Source organism: Geotrypetes seraphini, chromosome 4 (assembly GCF_902459505.1).
Source record: "Geotrypetes seraphini chromosome 4, aGeoSer1.1, whole genome shotgun sequence".
NCBI lineage: Eukaryota > Metazoa > Chordata > Amphibia > Gymnophiona > Dermophiidae > Geotrypetes > Geotrypetes seraphini.
In genome coordinates this window covers 263,107,911-263,132,727 of record NC_047087.1, presented here as the reverse complement: position 1 = coordinate 263,132,727, position 24,817 = coordinate 263,107,911, and the positions used below count along the sequence as shown (strand labels likewise).

The 24,817-nt window shown below is 43.1% G+C and overlaps 1 protein-coding gene across 2 annotated transcripts in view; it reads left to right on the top strand.

Annotated features, from left to right (window-relative positions):
- The window catches only part of BLNK (B cell linker), a 309,255-nt gene that overhangs the window by 80,056 nt on the left and 204,382 nt on the right, over positions 1-24,817 (top strand). For both annotated transcript variants that reach the window (XM_033943169.1, XM_033943170.1), the window contains exon 3: positions 22,180-22,226. In XM_033943169.1, the coding sequence (XP_033799060.1) occupies positions 22,180-22,226 (47 nt within the window). The remainder of the gene's footprint in view (positions 1-22,179; positions 22,227-24,817) is intronic.

Sequence of the window (24,817 nt, the reverse complement as noted above, 5' to 3'; positions counted from 1 at the left end):
GGATTCAGAGGCCCAAAAAGCCTCTGGATACATCTATAAACCCGTTTCGATTATTGGCACTTGGACGACCTGTCTTTTTGATCATCCAAGTGCTGACTTGGGCGGGTTTTTAGACGTATTTTTATTTAGATTATGAGCCCCATATCGTACAAATACAAGTGCATATGCATATACTCACAGCTGCCTCCAAGCAAGTGTAAATGTATGCAGGTTCATGTCATCCACAATTTCCACAGGGTTTATACTAGTGTTTTATAAAGATACACAGGCGTTTATTTATCTATATAATATAGGCCTACAGTAGATACCTAATTGGCCTCCTACCCTCCAAGCCAAGTGTTATAAAATTCCCTTCTACAAGCCTACTTCCATCAGAACTTAAGTGTCCAGGCTTAGCAGACAAATAAAGCCACATAAAAAGCGGACATATCTTTGCCTACTAAGCCATGGCCAGTTAAGTCTGATTATCATGCTAACAAACAAAAAAAGGAAGTGGGGAAGAGACACAGGTCAAGCCACTGTGTAGATCAGGGGTGTCAAATGTCAGTCCTCGAGGGCCGCAATCCAGTCGGGTTTTCAGGATTTCCCCAATGAATTTGCATGAGATCTATTTGCATGCACTGCTTTCATTGTATGCTAATAAATCTCATGCATATTCATTAAGGAAATCCTGAAAATCCGACTAGATTGCGGCCCTTGAGGACCAACATTTGACATCCCTGGTGTTGATCCTTGAACCAAGCAATGTATCATACAATACAAAGGAAAACACAACCCCACTTTCTTTTTTTGTTCCTATTGTTCACCCATGGGGTTGTGTTTTCCTTTGTATTGTACGATATCATGCTAACAAGCCACACATCAGCTGACATTTAAAAATCCCAGATATTCAATGCTGGTCGCTGGAAACACCCGCCATTAAATATCTGGGTTGAATGCCAACAGCGGGCAGTAAGAGCGCTGCTGGCTGAATATTAGGTGGAATATATTTTTCCACTTGCTATACGCATGGTCCTGTAAACAATATATTTACTCACAGGGCAGGTGTTGGAAGACAGAAGCAGTGAAAGCTTTACCTACCTTACTAATGTACCTCAGTCTTGTTTAGTGGCTCCTGTGGGATATAAAACTTTAAGGATAATCTTTTTTTCTCTCTCTTTAAAAGTTCCAAAATAGAGAGGATAAACCAAAGTAAAGCCTGGTTTCATAAATTAATATCATGAGAAAATGTACTTGGCGGTAAAATTTGCAGGTGCAAGAAAGAAGCTCATTTCCCATTCAGCATGGGGCTGTCATTTGCAATTCAATCCACCAACAACAAACAAAACTAGTGACTTCCTGTGCAAAGAATCAAGCATTTCATTTTTAGCCACCACCACAAGGAATACATAGACACAGAGAAAATAATAGCAGATAAGGATCGCAAAAACTCATCTCTTCTTCCCAACCCTTCTGCAACATTCCAGAGCATGGCCGATAATCTGAAATGCGGTCCTTTCTTCTAAGGAAGATTTATGCACATCCCGTGTTTTTCGTAATTTGGTTGCTGTTTCGGATTTCACCACCCTCACTGAAATACTGATACTTGTATCCACAAATTTCACTTTCCTACAGTATTTTCTTGCTGTGGAACAAGAATGATGGGCAATAGCTTTCTGGATTCCGAATGAGACCCAAAATATGTACTGGAAACATTTGGCTTTAAGAGCTTTCCTACTCATTTTTTAAATTTCAGGCATGCCATCTGCAAGCTAAAATGCTGTCAAAGCGGTGTCAGGTCAAAAGCGCGCCAGGACAAAGGCGCGCACAGACAATTGAGCGCAGCGCGGAGGCGCGCACCACAGAAAATTACAGTTTTTACGGCTTCGACGGGGGGGGGCATGGGGGGAACCCCCCCACCTTAACTTAAAAGAGATCGCGCCGCGTTGTGGGGGCGTTGTGGGGGTTGGGGGGGGTTGTAACCCCCCACATTTTACTGAAAACTTAACTTTTTCCCTGTTTTTAGGGAAAAAGTTAAGTTTACAGTAAAATGTGGAGGGTTACAACCTCCCAAACCCCCACAACGCCGGTGCGATCTCTATTAAGTAAACTGGGGGGGCTCCCCAACAAAACCCCCCATCGGAGCCCCTAAAAACTGTAATTTTTTTCGGCGCGCGCCTCCCTCTTGCGCTCAGTTGTTGGCGCGCGCCTTTGTCTTTAGCGGGGTTGTCTATGAACCGTCAAAGCAGTGTACATCCAGGTACAGGTGGTATTTTTCTATCCCTGGAGGAATCACAAGTTGACACTGTTTTTTACAAAGCTGCGGCAGAAGTTTCTACCCCCAGCCTAGCAAGTTAAATGCTCCAGCGCTCATAGAATTCCTATGAGCATCGGGGCATTTACTTCACTGGCCTGTGGTAGAAACTAGGGGACATGGGGAAAAATTTTTCCCCTTCCCCGTGGGAACTCATTTTCCCATCCCGTCGAGTTCTTTTCCTGTCCCTGCCCCATTCCTGCAAGCTCTAGCCTCATCTGCACAAGCCTCAAATACTTTAAAATCATGAGGGTTCGAGGATTGTGCGATTAAGGTACAGCTTACAGGAATGGGGCAGGGGCAGGGGCAGGGACAAAACTCACGAGGACGGGATGAGGAAATTGAGTTCCTGCGGTGACAAATTTGTCCCCGTGTCATTCTCTAGTACAGTGGTGGCGAACCTGTGGCACACGTGCCAGAGGGGGCACTCAGAACCCTCTCTGTGGGCACGTGCGCTGTCGCCCTAGCACAGAGTTCACCAGAGTTCATTGCTAAAAAGCCAGAGGGACGAGGGGGGCCGAGCTGCTTCCCTCCCCCTCTCCACGTGCGCCTGAGGACACTTCTCACATCACCCGCCCCTCTGTCCAGCTGTCCAATGGGAACACTTCCTCCCTCCCCTGACTGGGGTAAGGCAGGCGGCTCACATGCACTCGGTCTCTGAAAGGTTCGCCTTCACTGCTCTAATAGAAACCTCTGCCACGGCTTTGTAAAAGGAACCCCGAGTTTGTACCAGAGGCAACAGAAAGTTGTGACTTTCCCTAAGTCACAAGTAACTGCAGTGAGATTCATTTTTGGCACTCTAAGCTCTGTTAGCAGATTATATTAACTTTTTGGCAGTGTTATAACCCTAGCCGTTAATTGCACTGAAGAGGCTTTCCTTGCTGTGGTTGATGATTTCTTTCCTCTTTTTGAATGTAAAATATTAATATTTGCCTATTTGCAGTACTGCATTACTAAAAAAAAAAGCAATTAAGTTCCTCTTTTGAACGACCTTGTAGTCAGAAATCTTTTACATAACACTTCCCTTCCAGTAAGCTCAAAAGAGCACAGCCTGCAGGGAGTCCAGGTCAGAAGAAAGGAAGCACTCCTGTTACAATCTTGAGCATTTGATACCTTTTCTGCTCAGTATTCAGCCAGCAGCACTCAGCCTTTCTAAGTGGTGGCCCCTGCCAGCTAAATTAGACCTGAATGTTCAACGTTTGGCTATTTCTGGGCACCGGCGTTGAATATCGGGGGGTTTCAGCAAAACTGGAAGTCATGCAGGTGCAAGCCAGTGTTCAGTGATGGCGTCTACATACCTAACCAAGAAAAGACTGCAGAACATTACGGTTCAAATTTCCTTCTCCCAAAGGATGCAAATTCAAAAGATTCCTCAACAGGACACTCTCCTTTCAAGCAGGGATTTGGAACGACATCTTAAGCGATCTAATCCTGAACGTACCAACATACTATTCATTCAGAAAAATCACTAAAAACCCACTTATTCAACAAACTTATCTGATCCTTTAACTCCGCTCATCTCTTACCTCTTCTTACACGCTCCTTCTTCCAATTCTACCACCCCGTACACTCAACTGTCTTCCACATTTTCCCAAATCTAACTGATGTAACCTCCCTGTCCTTACAGCATCTCTTGTTATATACCGTCTCGAACTGAAAAGGTATGACGGGATATAAATAAAGCTATTATTATTATTAAAGAACCCGAACTATAGCTATGTGATACAGGGTTCCGCCTTAGGAGACAGCACCCAGGAAAAGGTTCTAAGTGCAGTGGTGTAGTGAGGGGGTTCTGCCCTGGGTGCCATGTTGGTAGGGGCACTGGCACACCTCCTCCTCTCTGCCCCCTCACCTCTTCCCATTCCTCCTCTCCACGTGCACGCCCCCCTTCCCTTCCCCCGTACCTTGAGTTGAAGTTGTTGTTCACGGTGGTCAACAACGTGTTCTTGGCGACTCCCGTCAGCTCTCCCGCTGACGTCACTTCCAGGTGCCGTGCATAGGAAGTGACGTTAGAGGGAGAGCCAACAGGGGTCGCGAGGAGCATGTTGTTGACCGCCGCGAGCAAACAACTTCAACTAGAGTAAGGGAAGGGAAGGGGGTCGTACACCCTCGCTACACCACTATCTAAGTGTCATTGAGGATACGTTGATGCCCTCAGCGCAGTATGCAGAGGCAGCTAAGAAATTTAATAGAATATCAGGGATTATCAGGAAAGGAATGGAAAAGAAAAATGAGAATGCTATAATGCCTTTGTTTTGCTCTATGGTGTGAATGCATCTCCAATACTGTGTGCAATGCTGGTCACTACATCTGAAAAAAAGATATATTTCTTCACTCATCATATAATTAGACTCTGGAATTAGTTGTCAGAGAAAGCGGTGAAGTTAGCTTAGCAGGGTTTAAAAGAGGTTCTGATTTTTTTCTAAAAGAAAGGACCATAAGCCATTTTGAAGATGGACTTGGGGAAATCTACTGCTTATTCCTAGGATAAAGCAGCCTAAAATCTGTTTTTCTCCTTGGGATCTTGCCAGGTACTTATGACCTGGGTTGCCTACTGGTGAAAACAGATTCCTGGGCTTGACGGACCTTTGGTCTGTCCCAGTATGGCAACTCTTATGTTCTTATATTGTAAAGACAATTCTATTTTACCAGCCCTTAGTAGCACCAATGTCTGCATCACTTGCAGGTTTGCCCTGACTCTGCCCTGGCCCTGTCCACGTTGGGAGCAATTCTCTAGAGCTTGCTTGAAGTTAAGATGCAGTAGAATATTAGCATAGGTCCACGGTTACACCCCTAACATTAGACATGAGCACTTACAATAGCTAAATGGCTGGTGTAAATGCTCAGCTTAGCCATAGGTAGTTAGGCCCGCGGATCCACTCACGCCCCTTCCAGGTCAATGTTTGCTATGGAAATTGCATGCACATTATATAGAATACCAGTTATGCATATGACTACTAATTGGTGCCAGTTATTGCCAATTAGTCTCTAATTAATCAATTAAGTTATACACATAGCTGACTTATTCTATAACTCGGGTGTGCAACTGTGCACACAGAGCATCAAGGCCTCAGTTCTATAAACAGCACCTCTACAAAATCCCAAGTGCCTATCTCAGGCTTTCTTGAATTCAGACACAGTCTCTGGCTCCACCACTTCTGCTGGGAGATTGTTCCACGCATCTACCACCCTTTTAGCAGCCTTCCTCTGCACTGACTCCATCCTGTTTATATCTTTTTGAAGGTACGGCCTCCAGAATTGTGCATAATATTCTAAGTGAGGTCTCACCAGAGTCTTATACAGGGGCCAGTCCTCTCCCTATACACCCTAGCATCTCTCTAGCGTTCACCATTGCCTTTTCAACCTCTTTGGCCACCTTAAGATCATCACTTTCAGTCACACCCAAGTTCCTTTCCTCTTTCTTGCACAAAAGATCTTCACCCTCTAAGTATCGCTCCCTTGGGATTTTGTAGCCCAAATGCAGGGCCCTGAATTTCTTAGCATTAAATTATATCTGCCAAATTACAGATCATTCTTCAAGCTTCAACAGGTCCTTCCTCATGCTATCCATACCATCAGGGATATCTAACCTATTGCAGATTTTATCCACAAAGAGGCAAACCTTGCCAGACAGCCTTTTAGCAATATCACATACAAACATGTAAAAAAAAAAAAAAAAAAAGAACAGGTCCAAGAATTGAACCCCACGGATCACTACTTGTAAAATCCCTTCCTCAAAACAACCCCATTTACGACTTCCCTCTTTTGCCTTCCACTCAACCAGTTCCTAACCCAGTCTTTCACTTTGGGGCTCATACTGAGGGCACTCAGTTTATTTATTAAATGCCCGTATGGAACCGTTATCAAAGGCTTTGCTAAAATCTAAATATACCACATCTAGCACCCTCCCACTATCCAACTCGCTGGTCATCCAGTCAAAGACATTCATCGGATTTGTCTGATGAGACCTCTAGTGAAACTATGTTGCCTCAGGTCCTGTAATCCATTCGATTCCAGAAACATCACTCTTCTCTGTTTTAAAAGCATTTCCATAAATTTACTTACCATAGAAATCAGACATACTGGCCTGTTGTTCTCTACCTCTTCCTTACTTCCACTTTTATGGAGAGGGAACACATCCACCCTTCTCCAGTCCTCCAGTACCACTCCAAAGTCTAGAGAAGCATTGAGACAGTCAGCCAGTGAAGCCACCAGAACTTTCCTAAGTTCCTTCAGTACCCTCAGATGTATGCTATCCAGTCCCATTGCTTTGTTCAGGATTTACATCTCCATTTCTATTTGCATTTGTCTTATGTGGTCCCGCTTCTGGCTCTTTAGCTGTGAACACAGAACAGAAATATTTGTTAACCAATTCAGCCTTATCTTTATCACCTTCTACATATTCTTCCCCTTCACCTTTGAGGCTCACAACTCCACTTTTGCACTTCCTCCAATCACTAATATATCTTGCACCCCCTACCCCTGTTTCAACATGTTGGCTATTTTTTCTTCCAGTTTGTAAGGGATCCTGACCAGATTTTCCAGGAAGTCCTGTTCAGACTTCCAAATAGGTATAAGGCACGCACTTTGAAAGGTGAAATTAAAATTCTTTATTCACAACCCTGAGCCTTGTTACAGCACAGGCTCATGGAAACAAAATACATTCTTATTCAGTTCAATAGCTTCAGTCTCATACTACCCCACATGGGTTCCAAAAGTTCAAGATAAGTATACAAGCCAGTTCCTGCCCTGCTTTTTTTTTTTAATATTCCAAGCTGACTTACCTTTGTCAAGCAAAGATCAGTTGTCTCACCTGGACATTCACACTCACTACTCCACTTTTTCCCAGGGCTCTAGCTCAGCCAACAGCTAGGGAAGCAGGAAGTCTCTCTTTTGGGCTAGGGTTACCAGATTTCTTAATTTTAAACAGTGGGCATGTGGCTCCACCTCCAGTAACACCCTGTTCTGCTCCAGCCCTGCCCCCACACAAACCTAATGTTTTATTCCCTGAGTCTGTACTGCATCTGGAGGACCTCCAAGCATGCATGTGATGTCATTGTGTTGCATCTGTCTATGCTCAGAGGCCCTCAAGATGCAGCCCCGAGATCAGGGCTTTCCAAAACTTGGACAAACTGCCGGGATTTTGAAATCCATCCAGGCACCCAAGACAGTCCTCTAAAAAGAGGATATGTCCAGGTTTTCCAGGACATCTGGTAACCCTAACTCAGGGACTTAACTGACTAACTCCCCTCTAGGGCAAATAAACCTCTCCCTGCCTGAGTCCCTCCCCAGTGACTCAACAGGATCTGTTCTGGCAGTTTAGCACCAGCTGCTGGAGGATAGCCCCACTGCCACCTTAGTGAACTAGTGCCCTCTGCTGTCCATTAGTACAATTGCAATCCCAGTGAGGGAGTACACCTCGCTCCCTCACACAGTTGTATCTTTGCTTTTCTGACCACTCTTACCAGCTTCTGTTAACTTTTCCAGATGGTTTTGCCTGTCTTCCTCTTTCTGCGATCTTTTGTAATTTATGAAAGCTAAACTCTTTTTCCTTACCTTTTCAGCTACTTCTTTTCAGAACCAAAGCGGCCTTCCTTTTTCTCTTACTTTTACTTTCAAAATGGCTTGTTGCCCTTACAATAGCGCCTTTTAGTTTTGCCTACTGCTTTCCTACTTCTTCCAGATGTTCCCATCCGGACAACCACTCCTTGACATAATCCCTCATCCCTCACCTCTGATACAAAGGAAAACATAGATCACCTAGTAAAAATAAGAAACTGCAAATCAGAAACAAATGTGCAGACAAAAATCATTAAATGGAATCTCCAGACTTTATTAAAAGAGGAACAGAAATGCATTCCCTCCTGTACAGAACAAAATATAAGTAATGCACACATTTTCAAAACTGACATTTTTCATTCATTCTCTAATATTTTGAATCTTTGTCTCTGATCCTTTTATTTTTTCAGCTGGGTTAGACCTGGTCTATTTTTAGTACTTCCTTTTGTTTTTGTTTAAGTCCTTTTCCAGGATCTTATTTCCTTATTTTGGTTTTGTACTCCCCCTGCCTTCTTCCCTTCATTTCTTGGACATCAATCCCTCTGATTCATCTTTTTTCTCCATTTCTCTTTTCAGCCTTTTGTCTACTTTTAGCTAGATTTCATTCCTCTTTTTCTCCGCAAGTCCTGTGTCTCTCCACATTGTACGCTTTCCCATTGTCATCCATATCTCTCATTCCCATCATTCAGCTACCTTTTAGTTACCCATTTCCATCCTAAGTACTCGTGCCCTACCTTTCATCCCCCTTACTAATCCCATTCATTCCCTGTCACTCATCTCCTCCATTTTTTTAACTTACCTGTTCTGTAAAATGATATAAATGGAATTGGTAGTCACTGAAAATAATGTATACCATTTCTGAAATTTAAACTAGGAGTGTGTTCTGAGGACATTCAAGAATATGGTGGATTAAATTTATCGAACGTTCTCTGCCTATCAAATTTAGAATAACCTAAGCTTTTCCACATTGCTAAAATAGTTATTCAGTAGAGGGGAGCAAGTCAGTCAGACTAAAGCAGCAAGGGACTTGAAGTTTGGGTGACCATCAAATCTTTAATGAAGGCCCATAATGCCTGCAGAGTTGATATACAAATCTGAATTGAGTGGAGGAGGAGTCTACTGGTTAGGGATACAGCCTCAGCCCCCTCATCACTCATTTAAAACAAATGCCAATCCTGACATCTCAAGAAATACTGGTTTACTGAAAAAAAAAAAAAAAAGCCATCTGCACTTCAAAAGAGTCGAAGGCAAAATTATCATATTCAATATTTAAATATGGAAAGAATTCACTATGACATAAATTATTTAATAAGGACAATCAATAATGCATTGTATTCTATATCTAGAATAAGTGGCCTACAATAACACTATAAAATTGTCCAATTAGAAATTACAAGTACTGTATTCCTTAACCTCACATGCAATTTCTTAAGGTTGCCACTAGATGTCAGAGATGTTCTGATCATACATTGTAGAAAATCACTGAGAAACAAATTCAGGTAGAACATGAGAAAAAAATGTTTTAGTCTTGTGCAGTTAAAGATTTACATCTTAACTGTTTTTAAAATGATTACACAAATGTTTTTTTAAAATAAAAGAAGAACATTGTTGTAACTATGAGATATAAACAATGTACAAGAATTGTGAAGGTTACCATAATCTTTAATCTTGAAAGCAACTTGCTGATATGCAGGAAGTGTCAATGATGCTGCTGCCAGACAAGATGCATGATGCTTAGGTTTATTTATGATTTTGATACACCACCCTTCATAATAAAATAACAAAAACAGTGGAATGGGTAGATGTAATCACTCGTTTACTCTTTCCAAAAATACTAGGACTAGATGGCATGCAATGAAGCTACTAAGTAGTAAATTTAAAACAAACCAGAGAAAATATTTCTTCACACAAAGTAATTAAACTCTTGAATTCATTGCCAGAGAATGTGGTGAAAGCAGTTAGCTTAGCAGGATTTAAAAAAGGTTTGGATCATTTCTTAAAAGTCCATAAGTCATTATTAAGATGGACACTGGATAAGCAGCACAAAATCTGGTTTTATTCTTTTGGAATCTTGCCAGGTAACTTGTGACCTAGATTAGCCACTGTTGGAAACAGGATACTGGACTTGATGGATCTTTAGTCTGTCCTAATAGGGCAACTCTTATGTTCTTAACAGAGGTCAGCCAAAGGGGAAGATGGGCTACAATCAATCAAGTTCAATTGATTTCCTTTAAGTGCAGTAGGTTTAACATTATGGGGATCTTTTACCAAACAACGGTTAAAAAGTGATCTTGCTGCCCCCTTATATGGGTCATTCCTGTGTGCTAAGGCCATTTATATTGCTGGGGTGAACTGACTGAAATTCCTATTTCTGGTATTAGCGTCCATGTACTCATTTGCAATAAGCCAAGCACTTGGCCAAGCACTTGGCCATTAAAACTGATTAGCATCTGAGCCCTCATCACCACTCTGGACTCATGCACTAATCAGTTAGCCTGCAGCAATGCAGTTGTACTGATTAGTGTAGACAGTAGTGTAGGGAGGTTAGGTGGTGTCCTCTCGCCCCCTCCTTGATGCCCCCTGCTCCTTCCCTGTCCCCTCCCCAAGTCACACTCCCCCCTTCCCTCGATACCTCTTTAAATCTTCATCAGCATGAGTAGCTTCTCCAGCCTGCTGCTTGCACCAGCGTTGGCTTTTCCTCTGATGTCACTTCCTGGCCCCACAACCCAGAAGTGATTTTAGAGAGGAACCAGGCCGGCATGAGCAGCAGGCCAGAGAAGTTGCTTGCACTGATGAAGATTTAAAGTGGCACAGCCTGGGGGGGGAGTGAAGAGGTGCCAGTGGTCCGCCCCCTCTGCCCTTACTACACCACTGAGTGTAGAATACACTCGCTCTCTTCACCCAAACACACCCCCTGCACCAAAAATATTTTTGCAATGGATAGTGTGAGCAAATAACAAAATTACCACAGCATGCTTCAGTGCATCCTGCAATATGTCATTTTTGCAATGGTAAGCACATGTTAGTGTTATGTTATGTTTTGTTAATCAGGTTTTCTATTCCGCCTTTACCTATTCAGTTCAAGGTCAACTTACATTACAAGATGTTGGGTCAGTTACCCAGGAAGTTACAATGGACAGTTTGACATGGATATTCAATAGAGTTACTAGTACAGGTAGATCTGTACAGTTATTAATATAGTTAGATCACAGTGTTGTCTCCATTAGGTCACAGTTACTTCCTTTTTCTTTTAATTCTTATCGCCTCCAGTCTACTAGGAACTTACATAAATACAAATTAATATTACCTTCTGTAAGAGAGATTAAAATTTTAGGTAAACTTTCTCATTCTCTGGCATTCAATATGGTAAAAATTTGGAATGATCTTCCTTCAATTATCAGAACTTTTTCTTTGACATTTTAGAAAAACTTTGAAAACGTATTTATTTCAGAAATTTTTAACTGATAGTTGAAGGGAAATACTTTTTCAGTATTTTTTAGTTAAAGATGGAATGCGAATTTACTCTTTCTTTTTAATTTTATTACTGTTCCATTAATGAATTTTATCTTAAGTTTTGTTGGTTCGAGTCCCTTATGGGAATGACCCGGTATATAAAGCAAAGGATTAGATTAGATTAGATTAGATTAGATTAAGTCACCGTTGGCTCATCATTGTATTTCAGGGGTTGCATTAGGCTGTTTAGAAATCGGCTTTTACAATTACTCAAATTACACCAAATACACACGCCCAACTCTATCATGGTACTCCACCTCACTAACAGCAGCAGATCAGGTACGCAGCCTAAGAGTAACATTAAACGGCCACCTGTCCCTGTCCACCCACATATCTCAAATAGCCTCTACCTCCTTCTACTACTTCCGCCAACTGAGAAGAATCAAACCTTACATCTCCAAACCTGACCTAGCCCAACTCCTCTACGCCTATGTTCTCTCCAGGATGGATTACTGTAACTCCCTATTTAATGGAATGGTCAAAAAAGATCTTAAATGCCTCCAGCGCAGCAATCTGCCTCCTATACAACCTCAACTACCATGACCCTATCTCCCCAGCCCTCCGTGCAGAGCACTGTCTCCCGATCAACCAACGCTGTGCTTTCAAGGCCCTGGTGATAGCACATAAAATAATCTATGCCACCACCCCAGCATACATAGGATCCAAGCTAACCCTGTATACCCCCACCCACCTCCTCCGCTCTGAAACAGAGAAATGCCTATGCATTCCCCCAGGAATGTCTCTCCTGCCCGCAAATGTTCCTACAGCCACTTCATCCCCCATCTCTGGAACCAACTCCCCCCACAAATCAGACTACAGAACTCTCTGATGACCTTCCAGAAAGCAGTAAAGGCCCTACTCTTCAACTGAAATTCTAACTGCAAACTACCCCTTGACCCCCTCTTATATTCCTCCTCCTTTCTGCACTCTCCTGTACTTAAGTTGCTGTATAGTCTTGTACTGTCCAAAATGTTTTCCATTGTGAATGTTGTCTTGTAACCCGTTCGGAGCTACTGGGAGGACGGGATAGAAATATAAATAAATAAATAAATAAATTACCATTTTAGTTACTTCAGGGTTGCTTACTGTACTCTATAAAAGGGTTCCTAAATGATCATAATGGCATTTTGATACTGTCTAACATTAAATTATATTAAAAACAATTTCATCAAATACACTGCTATTCATGGCAATAAACACACCAGTTGTTAATTTGCAAATAAGAGCAATGATATTTGTAAGCACAGAGACAGAGACAGAAAGAAAGAAGGGGCAGGGAGAGAGAAAGACAGACAGAAAGAAAGAAAGAAATGCCTCAGCGCCCCATTGTGCTAAAAGTCTACACATCTATTCTAGCACCCAGTAATGTAACGGGCTTAATCACTACTACTAGAATAATCTGGTATTGGTGTACCTTATGTTTACCTTATGGAAAAACCTTGTATATTAGCAACATGCCAGGCATTTCTAAAGACTGGAGAACTAAAATCCAAGAAAACCAGTCCTGTCTGCGTATTCTTTTGGGGAGGACTGTTTCTGAATCAAGAATTCCAGCCTGCTTTATGATCCAGTGAAACTGGACTAAGATCATTCCGTTGCTGATTATAATCAAATTGCATTTTGCAAGCTCTTGAAAAAAGCAGTTAATTGAATTATGAGTCCAGAGTACCCAACTCTAGGCCACGGAGGAAAGTTTCCTACTTATATTTGTATCCATAAACGTCAGTGTCCATACTGCAAATAGTAGGCAAAGAAGACCAATTCTTTCACTGGGTATTTTAGGAACTGAGCTGGTGTTTTAGGACACAGTCATCACTCTTTAACAGCTCAGCAAAACACTTGCAGCGATATTACCGATTACAGCTACCACACAATGCTGTTTTGGATGAACTTAGTAGTTCACCCTCTCCAAGGTAGGGAGAACGAGAGGGCACTCTCTAAAGTTGAAAGGGGATAGATTCAATACGAACGTAAGGAAGTTCTTCTTCACCCAGAGAGTGGTAGAAAACTGGAATGCTCTTCCGGAGTCTGTCATAGGAAAAAACACCCTCCAGGGATTCAAAACAAAGTTAGACAATTTCCTGGTAAACAAGAGCGTACGCTGGTATGGCTAGTCTCAGTTAGGGTGCTGGTCTTTGATCAGAGGGCTGCCGCGTGAGCGGACTGCTGGACATGATGGACCAATGGTCTGACCCAGCAGCAGCAATTCTTATGTTCTTATGTCTATAAACCAGCACGTAGCCTTTTATTATGCATAGATGTCTGAATTCTGATTTTGCAAAGCTGGCATATGAATGTCTAAAACTAAAACAAAAAATCTAAATGGAAAGGATGCTTTGGGGTAGGATTAGGATAGTCCTTTAAAAATGGATATTTATTCCCTATTTCAGAAAGGGAATGAGCATCTACTGTATGTTCAAAAAGTTGAACACTGGGATTTAGAATGGCTACCCTGGATGCAGATTTTAGAAAAGCAATCCTATTGAGTAGCACGGTCCTGGAGGGATCGGGGGAGGTCATCTTTTTCATCTCCCAATTATTGGTCCACACACACATGAAAACAAAATTGGCAAATGATTTGGAGCTTTGTGACAGCTTAAGGAGAATTAAGCTTCTCTTTCTAAATGGCTGGCATAACCATTTTTGATAGTTACTAACATGGGCTACAATGAATATGACTGAAGTCTACAAAATTCTGAGTGGAGTAGAATGGGTACAAGTGGATCGATTTTTTCACTGTCAAAAATTACAAAGACTAGGGGACACTCAATGAAGTTCCAGGGAAATACTTTTAAAACCAATTGGAGGAAATTTTTTTTCACTCAGAGAATAGTTAAGCTCTGGAACATATTGCCAGAGGATGTGGTAAGAGCGGATAGCATAGCTGGTTTTAAGAAAAGTTTGGACAAGTTCCTGGAAGAAAAGTCCATAGTCTGCTCTTAAGAAAGACATGGGGAATCCACTTGCCCTGAATCGGTAGCATGGAATATTGCTACTCCTTGGGTTTTGGCCACGTGCTAGTGATTTGGATTGGCCACCGTGAGCACGGGCTACTGGGCTTGATGGTCTGACCCAGTAAGTCTATTATGTTCTTATTTTATTGTTAATCTCCTTTATAGAACAAATTAAAGTAGAAAATGTAAGTAACTACTAGCTATGTTCCAAAATATAAACATCTGTGCTGCCATATCATAACATAACTGTTCATATAAAGCCACAAAGATTTTTATGTTCCTTTGTTCTCCGATTGATATTTTAGACATCTGTTTTTCCTAAATTGGATGTTCATGTTGCATGTCACCAGCAAATAAACATCCATTCCTCTATGTATCGTAGAACAGGCTTTGTATCAACAGATCTTTTCTAAGATACTAGCAAAACATCAGATGATCTGATATATAAAAGTATATATTCTAATTTTGATGTTCTTTTTAAAATGCCACACCACATTTGGAAAGGTTGCACTGCCCTTGAACATTTCTCAGTTACCACCAGTGACATACTGACTTCTCGACTTCCTTATTCTGAATTGGATATGCTTTCTAAAATACCATATGAACATAAAAATAGCCGTACTGGGTCAGAGCAATGGTCCATCTAGCCCGGTATCCTGTTTCCACAGTGGCTAATCCAGGTCACAAATATACCTGGCAGAAACCCAAATAGTAGGAACATTCCATGCTACCAATCCAGGGCAAGTAATGGCTTCCTCCATGTCTGTCTCAGTAGCAGACTATGGACCTTTCCTCCAGAAACTTGTCCAAACTTTCCTCCTAAAAAAAACAACATTTCAGGAAGTCTACAGAAGCCATTATTAGAACAGTTTAGTATCCCTGAAGTTAGGTGATTAGTTCAGGAGCTTGCAATGTCATCAGTACTGAAAAGCCAATATAAAACCTTTGACCTGTGTCAAAGATTTGTAGTTCCTTCAGGAGCAAATCCCAAACTGTTGATTGAGTACAAAGAGCATTTATCAACATGTTGCTGTACATATCACAAGAATGCAGTTAGTCTTATATCACGCAGAGTAACGTTTCATAGCAATCTTCCGATTCCTGTGGCTTGCCACCCACTAATTACAGCATATTTCTGAAACTACAGAATCCAGGTTAGATGAGTTGCCTTATCTTACATTATAATTATGAAATAAGTGATAGTTATGGATAGATTTCAAATGCTGAAGTGGCAAATTTGCAAAAACACGTCAAAGAATCAATTTAACCTGAACAACCTGATTACAAATTTTTAAAAACATTCTGCCAATTCATCATGATTTCCTACTCAAAGAGGATAAACACTTGGGGTGGGGATCAGTGTTCCCTCTAAGCGGGCGGGTGTTGTGAGCAAACTTTTTTCACCGTGAGCCAAAAATATCGGGCGCCAGCAAGTTATGAGCCAACTCGCCCGATTCTCCTCTCGCCGCCCTGCCATCTGCCGTACGCCTCTTCCGATCGTGCGCTGTGACGAGAAACGTGTGCGCTGCGATGTAATATTTTGTGCGCCAGCGCAGCTTAGCGGGAACACTGGTTCAAATGGTTTTATTTATTTCCCCAAATTTATTTTTGTTATACGCATTGAAAATATTTGATATTGCGTTTAAATCAAAATCTCAATAAACTTGAAACGAGTGCCCGTGAGATTGTGGGAGGGTTAAATACTCAAAACTTAGAAGTTTTTGCTACGCCAGCTTTCTGGTATCTTTACATACAGTGGCGTACCTAGCATATGTAACATCCGGGGCCCATCATTTTTTGGCACCCCCCCCCCATCTGTAAGAAAAACATGATTTTTAGTAACAAACCACACGTCACACATGAGTACCTAGGAAAAGGCAGCATCTTACATATTGCAGTGAGCAGTACATCAATACACCCATTGTAAAACTAAACAAGCCAGACCAGCACAGATCAATCCTACACCGTCAAACCTAACAGAAAACCATGTCTTTCGAACACACAGAACACAGAAAACACCTTCGCCTAGTAAGGAATATGTAATCACAAACTAACCCCTCCCTCTTTTACAAAACTGTAGTGTGGATTTTAGCTACGGAGGTAACAGCTCTGATGCTCATAAAATTCTGAGCATCAGAGCTGCTACCACCAAGGCTGGTGCTAAAAACGCTTCACAGTTTTGTAAAAGGGGGGATAAAATAAAAATACATAGACAAAGGTTAAATTGAACCAGCAAGAAGCTGGACTCTGCATACAATGCTTCACAGAAACAGTGACACATGTCTCCTAAAGCAATAAATAAATAGAAATTTTTTTCTACCTTTGTCTTCTGTGGTTTCTCCTTTCCTCATCTTCTTGTAACTCTCTTCCTTCCATTCACTGTCTGCCGTCTCTCTTCCCCTATATGGCATCTTCTCTCCTTCTATGCCCCTTCCAGAAACTGTATGCCTCCCCCTTCCATCTCTCCTTTCACCCCATTGGTCTGGCATCTCTCTCCTCGCCTTCCCTCTCCCACACCTCTCCTCATAGTCTGGTATCTCCCCTTCCCTGATTCTCTGGCATCTCTCTCCTTTCCTTTTCTTCCATCTTTCGCTCCCCCTCCATGCTCTCACATCTCCCCCTTCCTTTTCCCTTAGACTGGCATACCTTCCTCCTATGCTCCAAGCCCTGGCATCTCCTTTAATTCCCTCCCTCATCTTCCTTCTCCCTCCAGCTGGGTACCGCAACACTCTTCCCTGCAGCTCTGCACTTCCCCACAATTGCCATGCTTCGGTTCCTCTTCTTCCTTCCTTCCCCCCCCCCCCCCCCCCGCGGGACCCTGCGGCACCATCAACTCTTACTCCCTCTAATGTCGGCCCTGCAGCTCCAGACTTCCTCGCACCTTCTCCCCTCCCCCTTTGGATCGCTATTATTTTAAATGTTATAGCCGCGGAGCTGTATCCATCAGTGGAGATGTCTAACCTCGGCCTGCCCCGGAACTCTTACTGCAGCAGCCGCCCGTCTAGGCAGGAACAGGAAGTCACTGTTGCAGTAAGAGTTCCGGGGCAGGCCGAGGTTAGACATCTCCACTGATGGATACAGCTCCGCGGCTATAACATTTAAAATAATAGCGATCCAAAGGGGGAGGGGAGAAGGTGCGAGGAAGTCTGGAGCTGCAGGGCCGACATTAGAGGGAGTAAGAGTTGATGGTGCCGCAGGGTCCCGCGGGGGGGGGGGGAGGAAGGAAGGAAGAAGAGGAACCGAAGCATGGCAATTGTGGGGAAGTGCAATCCCCCCAATGCGTCCCCTTACCTTACCTCCCCTTACCTTTGCGACGCGTGTGTGCGCTGTGAAGAGAAACTTTGCGCTGCGATGTAATATTTTGTGCGCGAGCGCAGGCCAGCGCACCTTAGCGGGAACACTGGTAAACGCAGAAAGTTCATTACCTTTAGGTGAACATAACGCCCCCTCCCTCCCCCACTCACTGTTAGACAATGGCCTCATTGGAAAGCAAGTAATTCTCGATTACTGATAGAAGGCCACCAACTGAAAAGAGAAGTACTGTGGGGCACATGGAGAGGAAGCTGAAAGCATTTCTCAGCAAACTCAGGCCTTGATGCTAAAAAGCTTTCAGTGCCAGTAAGGCTAGTTAAAGCAGTCTTACTGACACGGAAGTTCTCATCTCGATTATCCAAAAGGGTTCTTCATGGCTGCAACCGATCCTCACAACAGCCACCGGGAACTCTATGCAAATGCATTACAAGGAGCTCACTAGTGTTCTATTGATATTTCCTTGTGATGAATGAAAGGGAAATCTTTAAATAAGTGGGTTTTTAACAGTATTTTAAATTTTACAATATCTTGTTCAGATCGAATATACTGAGGCAGAGTATTCCACCTGGTATTCCACCAGAGTTCCTGCGTGGATGGGAACAAATTTGTCCCCATGTCATTCTCTACTTTGGAGTATCTCAGGGATTTGTACTAACAGATAAACATCTATTTTTTTATATAAACCTAGCAGAGTATAAACCAAGAGTTGGGAAAACTGTTAACTCGAATATAAACCAGGGGAGGGGGTTATATTCAAGTGAATGAGATCCATCCATTACCTCCAATGACCAGCACTTCTGTCCTCCACTCCAACCCACCCTGAAGAATCAGCACGTCTGTCCTTCACATACACCCTCCCCAGATGACCAGCATTCCCCTTCTCCCTCTCCTGATGACCACCACTTCTGTCCTTCACCCCAACCCACCCTGAAGAATCAGCACGTCTGTCCTTCACATACACCCTCCCCAGATGACCAGCATTCCCCTTCCCCCTCTCCTGATGACCACCACTTCTGTCCTTCACCCCAACCCACCCTGAAGAATCAGCACGTCTGTCCTTCACATACACCCTCCCCAGATGACCAGCATTCCCCTTCCCCCTCTCCTGATGACCACCACTTCTGTCCTTCACCCCAACCCACCCTGAAGAATCAGCACGTCTGTCCTTCACATACACCCTCCCCAGATGACCAGCATTCCCCTTCCCCCTCTCCTGATGACCACCACTTCTGTCCTTCACCCCAACCCACCCTGAAGAATCAGCACGTCTGTCCTTCACATACACCCTCCCCAGATGACCAGCATTCCCCTTCCCCCTCTCCTGATGACCACCACTTCTGTCCTTCACCCCAACCCACCCTGAAGAATCAGCACGTCTGTCCTTCACATACACCCTCCCAAGATGACCAGCATTCCCCTTCCCCCTCTCCTGATGACCACCACTTCTGTCCTTCACCCCAACCCACCCTGAAGAATCAGCACGTCTGTCCTTCACATACACCCTCCCCAGATGACCAGCATTCCCCTTCTCCCTCTCCTGATGACCACCACTTCTGTCCTTCACCCCAACCCACCCTGAAGAATCAGCACGTCTGTCCTTCACATACACCCTCCCCAGATGACCAGCATTCCCCTTCCCCCTCTCCTGATGACCACCACTTCTGTCCTTCACCCCAACCCACCCTGAAGAATCAGCACGTCTGTCCTTCACATACACCCTCCCCAGATGACCAGCATTCCCCTTCCCCCTCTCCTGATGACCACCACTTCTGTCCTTCACCCCAACCCACCCTGAAGAATCAGCACATCTGTCCTTCACATACACCCTCCCCAGATGACCAGCATTCCCCTTCCCCCTCTCCTGATGACCACCACTTCTGTCCTTCACCCCAACCCACCCTGAAGAATCAGCACGTCTGTCCTTCACATACACCCTCCCCAGATGACCAGCATTCCCCTTCCCCCTCTCCTGATGACCACCACTTCTGTCCTTCACCCCAACCCACCCTGAAGAATCAGCACGTCTGTCCTTCACATACACCCTCCCCAGATGACCAGCATTCCCCTTCCCCCTCTCCTGATGACCACCACTTCTGTCCTTCACCCCAACCCACCCTGAAGAATCAGCACGTCTGTCCTTCACATACACCCTCCCCAGATGACCAGCATTCCCCTTCCCCCTCTCCTGATGACCACCACTTCTGTCCTTCACCCCAACCCACCCTGAAGAATCAGCACGTCTGTCCTTCACATACACCCTCCCCAGATGACCAGCATTCCCCTTCCCCCTCTCCTGATGACCACCACTTCTGTCCTTCACCCCAACCCACCCTGAAGAATCAGCACGTCTGTCCTTCACATACACCCTCCCCAGATGACCAGCATTCCCCTTCCCCCTCTCCTGATGACCACCACTTCTGTCCTTCACCCCCCTCCCCCTAATGACCAGCAGTGCTTGTACCTGTTTTTCTGGCTGATGCCGACACCAGGGCTATGTGCTCTTTACTCTTTAGTATCAGCTTCTGCCTTTTAATCCCTTGATTCTTGTGAAGCTTTGAAACATCTAATACTTCTTTTGAAGTGATTCCCATCCTAATGTTTTTGCTACTCCTCGTTTACCGTTCCTTTTTTAAATTAATTTTACTTCAATATATTTTAAACAACCTTTCCCTCCCCTACTTTCCTTCTGTTTCATGTATGTTAACCTAAATTTGCCTAGGATTTTTAACATTTGATAAAATATTGCTTTTATTTATTTTAACTGTTTTCTTTGTAATCTTTTTATATTGTACACCGTTTAGACACTTGTTTTGATAGACAGTAGATCAAAACTAAAGAAACTTGAAACAACTTGAAACTTGAGCTGGCAGGCCTTGAGCATGAACAGACGTTCAAGACCCCATACCAGTCCAGCACATAGAAAGACAGGTAAAATCAGGGTGGGGAGGACAGAAGTGTCAGACACTGAAAGGAGGAAAAGGAGAAAGGAAATGCTGGTCAGTTAGGGAGGAGGTGGAGGAGAAAAGTGCCAGGCATCGGGGAAGGGATAGGGGATAGAAGAGCCTGTCATTTTACAGAGAGACTTGAATATAAACAGAGATCCCAATTTATTTATTTTTTTCAGGGGGGACAAAAATCTTGGCTTACATTTGGAATATACTGTATATGGTACTTTAGAAAAGGTTGTATGTCAGCAGATCCCATTCTAAAAAGCTAATAGAACTTAATGATGTCCCAACCTGGATGTCTCAATTCAGATTTCTATATCCTTTCTAAAATGCTGCTCTAAGTCATGCAAATTTACTTGTTTCCCAAATTACTTGTATCAATTAATTGTACTAAGAAAACTAAAGATTTACTTAATGTTTTGCACACTGATTCAGAGAAAACCAAAAAAAACTCTGTGGAGTGATGATGTTCCCAAATGGACTTTATTTGAAAGTATCAAAGTTCCAAAGGTACACTAAAATCATCCACATAAAATAATTCCATCCACATAAAAGTAAATCATCCACATAAGAAACAAGCAAAAAACAAAAGGAATTGACCCCAAAATATCCACAAAGAAGAAAATCCAGAGAAAACCAAAAAAACTCTGTGGAGTGACGATGTGGATGGAATTATTTTATGTGGATGATTTTAGTGTACCTTTGGAACTTTGATACTTTCAAATAAAGTCCATTTGGGAACATCGTCACTCCACAGAGTTTTTTTGGTTTTCTCTGGATTTTCTTCTTTGTGGATATTTTGGGGTCAATTCCTTTTGTTTTTTGCTTGTTGCACACTGACTCTAAATTATTCATATTGCTCTTACTTTGTACATTATTATGTTTCAAGAAATACAAGATTGTTTAATGTATACTCATTTTATAAAGGATTTTTCACATAATAAATGTCTGTTTATGTGCATAAAAGGATTTTATAAAAGTCATCCCAAACATAGACATTTACTTCTATGTGACCCAGGTGTAAGAGGGGGATGCTGAAAAGTTCTCAGCCCAGCCCAGAAGAGAATGTCAAAAAGAGAGAATTTCATTTCTGCAAATTGGCACGTAGCGAAATAAGACAACAGTCATTTCAAGTTTCAAGTTGAATAAATTTTGATTGTACGAAACATCCAGTATTTCAATGCGTATTACATAATTCTAATATACAATAAAAGCCAGGGATGACAAATACAAATAAGACATAGTTATACAGACTAATCATTTTGTTCTATTAATACAAACTGGAACAAAAAGGTAAAGGGTAGAAATACAATTTATACAATTTATAAAATACAGTGGCAAAGTAATGCTCAGCATTTAGGAAGTTGGTGGTTTAGGAAGTTGATTGGGCCAAGACCTTTTCAACATCTCCTTGTAGGTGTTTGGTGATTTTTGATCTGAATTGAGTTCCCTGTGTTGCCTGGACTCAGTTGCAAACAAGGCAGTTATCCTCGTATTCCAGCAAAATAAATTAATTTTATTTGGGGCAGCTCAGGAAATTTGCAAACAAATCCCACATGTTCTTTAAAAAGTCTTTTTTTATTTATTCTTTTTTTCACAGAACACAACCGATTATGAACTGATGAAATTCAGCATTATTGATGTGCCGTAAGTTTTCCCATCTATTTTGCTCTTTTCAAGAATTAGAAACGTTTCTTTACATTTCTTTTGCATTCCTTGTATCCACATGCTTGACGATTTTCCTATTATATTTACTAAGCCGCGGTAGAGGTTTCCACTGCGGCCCGGAGCGCTAAATGCTCCGACCTCTACCGCAGCTTAGTAAAAGAGGGCCATTATTAGGATTCTGAAGGATAACATTTCGGGAAGGGGTAAAACGCGGACCTCACGGACCTGACAGTCCTCGCGGATCTAAACCCCTACGGCCTTAAAAATCTGAGGTCCGCGTCGGTGGCGCTTGTAGTTTCTGTCGCTGACAGACCTTGATGAGATTTTAGCGCTGACGGATCCGTCTCAGCATAGGGAGGGAAAAGTGTTAGGATCCGTCAGCGCTAAAATCTCGTCGAGGTCTGTCAGAGCCAGAGACTAGTGCTGGAGCGGCAGAGCAGAAGCCAAGAGAGCGGGGGCATAGGTTTTGGACGTGCGTTATAGAAAAGAGGTCTCCAAACTCCAGCACGAGTCTCTGGCTCTGAAAGACCTCGATGAGATTTTAGCGCTGACGGATCCTAACACTTTTCCCTCCCTATGCTGAGACGGATCCGTCAGCGCTAAAATCTCTTTGAGGTCTGTCAGAGCCAGAGACTAGTGCTGGAGCGGCAGAAGCCAAGAGAGCGGGGACATAGGTTTTGGACGTGCATTATGGAAAAGAAGTCTCCAAACTCCAGCACGAGTCTCTGGCTCTGACAGACCTCGGAGAGATTTTTAGCGCTGACGGATCCTAACACTTTTCCCTCCCTATGTTGAGACGGATCCGTCAGCGCTAAAATCTCATCAAGGTCTGTCAGCGACAGAAACTACAAGCGACACGGACACGGACCGACACGGACCTCAGATTTTTAAGGCCATACGGGTTTAGATCCGCGAGGTCCGTCAGGTCCGTCAGGTCCGCGTTTTACCCCTTCCCTAACATTTCCAACATCTGTTAAAAATCAGACTGCTTTAAAAATAAATCGTTTTCAATTTAATAACCCTAAAACCTGTCAGCTGAGATTGCCCAGCAATGACCAAGTATTAATTCCTTAAGTTCCGAGGTGGTTTGAAAAGTTTGATTTAAAAAAAAGCAAGTTAAACAATGTCGTCTACATCTAGCGAGTTTCCAGTTTTCTCGCATTCTAGGAAAAGTAGGTTTTGTCACATGCTGCAAAATACCATTGACGGCATCGATGACTTAATGGACTGTGGCACCATCTCATGGAAATATTCCAAATTTTTTAAATGACCATCATTGATACCCTTATCTACCTGAACTCCTATAAACCTATGTATTTCTCTACTTGTTTCACCTCCACGTGTCATCTGTTACTGCATATTAAGATACAAGAGTGAATCAATAAGACAATTGTTAAATTACTCGATAACCGGAACAAAGCTAGCGAAATGCAACATATAATAATAATAATAACTTTATTCTTTTATACCGCCATAACCAAAAGTTCTAGGCGATTTACACTAAAAAGAGCTGGACAATCAGCGAAATACAATAATACAGTAAAAAATATAAATATTTGTAAAATAGAATTTTAATACTACAACTCACTAAGTAATAAACTTATCGAACAAAGTGGTCTTAATTAATTTCCGAAAACTGCAATAGGATAACATAGCTTGCTGAATACATTTACCTAACCAAGATTGTTGCCTACCAGCTTGAAATGCTAGGGTCCTATCTAAGAAGGTCTTATATCTACACCCATTAATTTTTGGATAAGCAAATAAGTTGAAGTTTCTAGTTTCTCTTGAAGGTCTATGCAACACAAAATGAGGAAAAAGGGAAGCTGGAGACAATCCCGCTATCAGCTTAAAGCAGATACAGGAAAATCTGAATAATACTCTTGCCTCCAAAGGCAGCCAATGAAGTAAACGATAATATGGACTAATATGGTCGTTCTTTTTTAAACCACAAATCAATTGAACAGCTGTATTCTGAATTATCCTTAATTTCCTTATAATTTTTATGGGTGCTCCAACATAGATGATGTTACTATAGTCATCCATGCACAGTGCAGCAGGCCTTTAGCCTGCCCCTCCTCTGACATCAGAGGAGGGGCGGGACCGCGGTAGAGGAAGCAGCTCCGAAGCAGCGCAGGGATCGCTGACATCGCGATCCCGCTGCGGGCTGCTTCATAGCTGGTGCAGAGAGGTCAGGGGGGCGAGCGGTCCTTCAGGGTGGGGCAGGCAGGCAGGCAGGCAGGCCTTCAAAGGGGGGGTGACAGACAGGCAGGCAGGCCTTCAAGGGGGGGACAGGCAGGTCTTCAAAGGGGAGACAAGCAGGCAGGACTTCAAAGGGGGGACAGGCCTTCAAGGGGAGGGGACAGGCAGGCCTTCAAGGGGAGGGACAGGCCTTCAAGGGGGTAGGGGACAGGTCTTCAAGGGGGGGGATAGGCCTTCAAGGGGGAGTGCAGGCCTTCGGGGGGTGCAGGCCTTCGGGGGGTGCAGGCCTTCAGGGGTGGGATGCAGACCTTTAAGGGGGGGACAGGCCTTCATGGAGGGGGGACCCTGGTATAGAAATACACGGAGGG